Genomic DNA, 5,097 nt, shown 5'->3' with positions numbered 1-5,097 from the left:
AATGTACACGAACCCGGGAACTGGGGGTGGGGTGGGGGGCTGACCACTCAACTCTTAGTCTTCTGTTTGCTCTGCGCATGATGCCGGGTGGCTTTGCTCAGTGAGAGAAGAGAATGTGCATCTGCTGTGTCTGTGCTGGAGAAGGGAGTTCTGCTTCCTTGGAGGGCTTGTTACCCCCAGCAGGGAGTCCTGCTTCCTTGGAGGGCTTGTTACTCCCAGCAGGGAGTCCTGCTTCCTTGGAGGGCTGGTTACCCCCAGCAGGGAGTCCTGCTTCCTTGGAGGGCTGGTTACCCCCAGGAGGGAGTCCTGCTTCCTTGGAGGGCTTGTTACCCCCAACAGGGAGCCTCCTGTCTCCACTTAGAAGAATGAGGGGAACTTTATTCGCACCAAAAATTAAGAATCTGGAAATACCTCTATCTTTCTAAAGAAGTTGAGGTATCCTTCTCAGAGGCTTCTAGTGCCCTGTGTACCCTCATGCACAGGCTGAGGGGCAGAAGAGGAACATCAGAGAATGTAGAGCCAGAGCTAGATTTATGAAGGGACAGCTGCCTAGGGTGGTTTAACACTACTGTTTTCCTTAAAATAGTTATTTTCTCCCTTAACACCAACATATTCCATACAAACACAATAGGAAAAGTAAACACAAATTTGAAAATGAGCTGTAAAATATCACAATTAAGTCGGGTGGTGGTGGTGGCACATGCCTTTAGCCCCAATACGAGGGAGACAGAAGCAGGGGAATCTCTTGAGTTCGAGGCCAACCTGGTCTACAGAGCGAGTTCCAGGACAGCCAGGGCTACACAGAGAAACCCTGTCTCAGAATTTAAAAAAAAAAAATCACAATTAGATCATTGTACTTACCTTTCCCTCTGGAAGCTCTCCTCCCTGGATGTGGGTAAAGGGAAAAAGAAGAAAACAATCGAACAAACAACACACTTTCCTTTTGTTGTTGTTTTTATTTGAATCTTCCCTTGGTTGGCGTTCACACAATGGTTAAGGTCCAAACTTCTCTAACTGCTGAGGTAATATGTGCACCTCTTATTCTACGCCTCTTCCTTGGTTGAAACAGAAGATCTACCCTAGGTTGATGATGACAGTTATGACTGAAGTTGGCTCTGCTTCTGATGGCTTCTTACCGGAAGCTGCTGCTAATGGGTCTCCTTTTCACCAAGAGAGTTTTTCTTGCAACGCGGGTGTTGAAGCGGTTATTCCGAGCCTTCTTACTCAGACAGGCATCGCAGCCCCGCAAGATCTTTTCTCTCCTAGGAATCCCGCCCTCTATTACCCTCGCGGGCTGTCTGTTCCCTTCCATCCTGTCTGCTTCCGCTGACTTCTGACTTTTCCTGTCGTACACATGGTACAGCAGTAGTGGCCTCTCCTGCGGGGATCCCGCTTCGTGGAGATGGAACTCTCTGAGAATGTCTACCCTCTGTTGTAGGATCTGGCATTCATTCTGCAGCAGGGCTGCGATCAAATGCAGCGAGTGCGTGTCGTGGCTCAACTTCTTCACCTGCGCCTCCAGCTCCTGCTTGGAGGGCGGCTCCTCCTCGTCGGACTGGGTCTGGAAAGAGACGTGATTGTTTTCAAAAGATTCTCTCCTTTCTTTCTGGCATCCCTGGTACGACTTCGTTACATCGCTGAGCTCGTCACGCTGTGTACTCCAGTGATCTGTTTCCTGCAATAGCTGCTCCATGTTGCTCCTGACTCTTTCGTACTTCCCACAGTGGTGAAGGGGTCCGGACCGGCCTCTTTCCATGCTCAGCTGCGTGTCATCACAGCCTCTCTTTCCTTCTGAATGGCACAGATCCCTTGCATACCCATGCATCATGTTCTTAGCTCTCTGGTCATTCCATATGGTCTCCTGCTTCTTGGTGTTCTGTTCTTTCTCTGCGTCGAAATTAAAGATCAAATCTTTAAATCGCATTTTATTTCTCTTATTATCAACACCTCTGATTTTAAGTTCTGACATATCCTTGGAAGTACTGGCATCGTCAAAAGACTCCCTGACTTCTGTAGTCTGCTCTTCAAAGCCTGCTATACTTTTAAGAACATCTCTAACGTCTCTTAAGAGATTGCTAAATTTCTGTACCGTCCTTGGTCTTGTTAGAGGACGGATACTATTCTTTGGTGATGGGAGGGAACTCCAGCAGAAAGGGGGGAGTGATCCAATTTCAAGGAGGGAAATGGTGATCCCAGGGTTCGGTGGTTCTTGATTAACACAAGGAGTAGGGTTAGGAGTCTGAGGCTGGCCAGGCATCTCAGCGCCACTGTCAGAGTCGGACATCAGGGCTGAGGAAAGCAGAGAACCTTGGAAATTCCAGGAAGGACAGATGGCAGTCTCGTGTGAGTCGTGGAGGAAGATGGCACCAAGCAGGAATTATGGACCAGAGTTAATGACTGAGACCAGGGAGATGGTGTTCAGGTAGAAGGTGACATCTCAGACAGCCTAGGGGGAGGGGTTGGGAAGGGAGAACAGGAGCTGGGGCTCCATCTCCCTTCTGCTAGGCTTCTGGTATTTATTCCGTGGCCCTAGCAACCAGGTCTTTATTCTGTCATTACCCCTCCAGGCCTGTCCACACATTCTCTTTCCTTTGCATCACAATGGAAGCCTCTTAAACGCCTGCCCACAACTCAGACGTCACAACCAACCTTGCTCCTCCTATAAGATCTCTACAACCCCTTTGCCCCTCTCTTCTCGGCTAGGCACTTCATTCTAAGTGCATTTCAGTAATCTCCTACCCGCCCCCATCCCATCCTCACCATACCACACCAGGCCAACCTCAGCCACAGTGTCCCAACTAAGGGTATGGCTGAGAGAAACCTCACCAGGCCCTCACTTTTCCATAGAAGGGGGTTTTACTGCTCCTCTTGTCAGAGAGATGCTGTTGTAAAAGAATTAGAAATACCTGGTGGTTTTGAATGGCCCCCACAGGCTCAAAGGTTTGAATACTTGGTCTCCAGGGAGTGGTGCTATTTGAAAGGATTAGGAGGCGTGGCCTTGTTGGAGGAAGTGTGTCACCTAGGGTGGGCTCTGAGGTTTCAAAAAGCTCTTTAGAAGTCCAGAGTCTCTCTCTTCCTGCTGCCTGCTGATCCAGATGTAGAACTCTCAGCAACTTCTCCAACACATGTCTGCCGGCATGCTGCCATGATGACAATGGACTAAACCTCTGAAACTGTAAGCGAACCCCAATTAAATGCTTTCCTTTATAAAAGGTCATGGTGTCTCTTCACAGTAATAGAACACTGACTAAGACAGGATACAACAGAACTCCCAAAGCTCCATCTTTAGTGATATTAGGGAACCAATATCAGAAATCCCTCCATTCAAAAATATTCTACTGAATGTTGAGACTATTGGAATGAGTCAACAACACAATTACAAATTAAGACCCCCCCCCACTTGTGTGTGTTACTAGGGAAGGAACCCCCTGCGCTTTCTGTCTACTAGGTAAACGTTCTACCCCAGGCCTCTGCTGCAGGTCACTCTGTCTGGACACCTTTTGGGGGAGGGGGTGAGAAGGTACAGCATCTGCTGCTGGCTTCTCACCTGACTCCCGGTGTCTGTGATGTTGACACCCAAAACAGGCCTCCAATTGAGACTTAAAAAAAAAATATGGAACTTGTAAGACAGGCTTTCTGGACTTATTACTCTCCCAATCAGTGCTATAAACTTAGTGATTACTCACAGTACCCGATGAAAGTAACAATTTGTCTAAAATATTTGAAACAACTCAAAATGAAAAGTTGAAGTGGAAAGCTCCCACTCAACCCCCATCCAACAAACATCCTGAATACCCCGGAATTTGGGGGTAGAGTGGGTCTTGGGGGCTCTCTGGCCAGTCTAGCTAGTAAAATAAAACATACCTTTATCTTACGTAGTTGTTTAATAGTTTGTTTTATGAATGCAAATTTTTGTGTGCATGTGTGTGTGTGCACATGTGAACGCCTGGTGCTCTCAGATCCTGACGGAGGCACCAGACCTCCTGGAACTGGAGTCAAGGGCGCCATGAGCCATCGTGTGGGTGCAGGGAAACAAATCTGAGCCTTCTATAAGAGCAGCAAGTGCTCTTAGCCATGAGGCCATCTCTCTCTAGCCTTCTTAATAGCTTAAGAAAAAAAAACAATATCTGTTAGTGATGACTATTAAGGTTATAGTCTTGGGTTCATAAGGGATGCTGTGCAAAATGACAGTTTTTATTTATTTATAAGATTTATTAATTTTGAATACACTGTTCTGCCTAAATACATGTCTGCACATATGAAGAGGGCACCAGATCTCATCACAGAAGGTTGTGAGCCACCATGTGGTTACTAAGAATTGAACTTGGAACCTCTGGAAGAGCAGCCAGTGCTCTTAACCACTGAGCCATCTCTCCAGCCCAGAATATTAGTTTTTTTTTAAGTGCCTTGTGCACGTGGAGACCAGAGTAGGGCATTAGATCCCCTGGAACTGGAGTTATAAATGGTTATGTGTTGCCCTGTGGGTGCTGGAAACCAAACTTGGGTCCTCTGCAAGCATTCTCAACCACTGAGTTTTCTTGCAAGATATCATTTTAACATCTTGACTTATATCGTGCCTTTAAACGTAATCATGCACATGTATACGGCCATTTTATAGAATAATTCACCTGAAAATTGAAATTTTTTATTTAAAAAAATTATTCGATAGATGTAGTCGGAACCGTTTCCTGAACAGGGCTTCTGTTTACCACTAGGTGGTGCTATAGATCTAAAAATTCTAAACTGCGGCCGCCGAGGGGGGTCAGAAAGAAAGGGACAGAAGCAAAGAGAAGCAGGAAGACTACCTCTAGATGTGTGCAATCTCAGAAATGTTCTCATCCACAGTCCCAATTTTGTTTATTTTTTTGTTTTTCCATCCCAACCAAACTTTCCCCTCCCTCCTCTCCCCGCCCCCGCCCCCCGCCCCGCCCCAGCCCCCAGTCACTTCTCCTGGGTTTCTCTTCAGATACAGGCGGACTTCCCATGGATATCAGCCAAACATGGCATATCAAGTTGCAGTAAGACTAGGCACCTCTTCTCCTATTAAGGCTGGATGAAACAATCTGGTGGGAGGAATGGGTCCCAAAAGCAAGCAAC

At 47.0% G+C, this 5,097-nt stretch overlaps 1 protein-coding gene across 1 annotated transcript; it reads right to left on the bottom strand.

Moving 5' to 3' along the window:
• Nucleotides 1-964: 964 nt before the first annotated feature.
• Spz1 (spermatogenic leucine zipper 1) lies at nucleotides 965-2,284 on the bottom strand. Its single transcript, XM_052742844.1, has one exon. The coding sequence runs from the start codon at nucleotides 2,282-2,284 to the stop codon at nucleotides 1,133-1,135; it is 1,152 nt and encodes a 383-aa protein (XP_052598804.1). The 3' UTR covers nucleotides 965-1,132.
• Between the last annotated feature and the right edge of the window lie 2,813 nt (nucleotides 2,285-5,097).

Source organism: Peromyscus californicus, unplaced genomic scaffold (assembly GCF_007827085.1).
Source record: "Peromyscus californicus insignis strain IS unplaced genomic scaffold, ASM782708v3 Scaffold_18__1_contigs__length_77618521, whole genome shotgun sequence".
Classification (NCBI taxonomy): Eukaryota; Metazoa; Chordata; class Mammalia; order Rodentia; family Cricetidae; genus Peromyscus; species Peromyscus californicus.
Note: the sequence above shows the minus strand (reverse complement) of the source record. Positions and strands in the feature narration are given on the sequence as shown.

Excerpts from the sequence above, each read along its gene's own strand:
- Spz1 (XM_052742844.1), bottom strand. The coding sequence starts at position 2,284 with ATGTCCGACTCTGACAGTGGCGCTGAGATGCCTGGCCAGCCTCAGACT.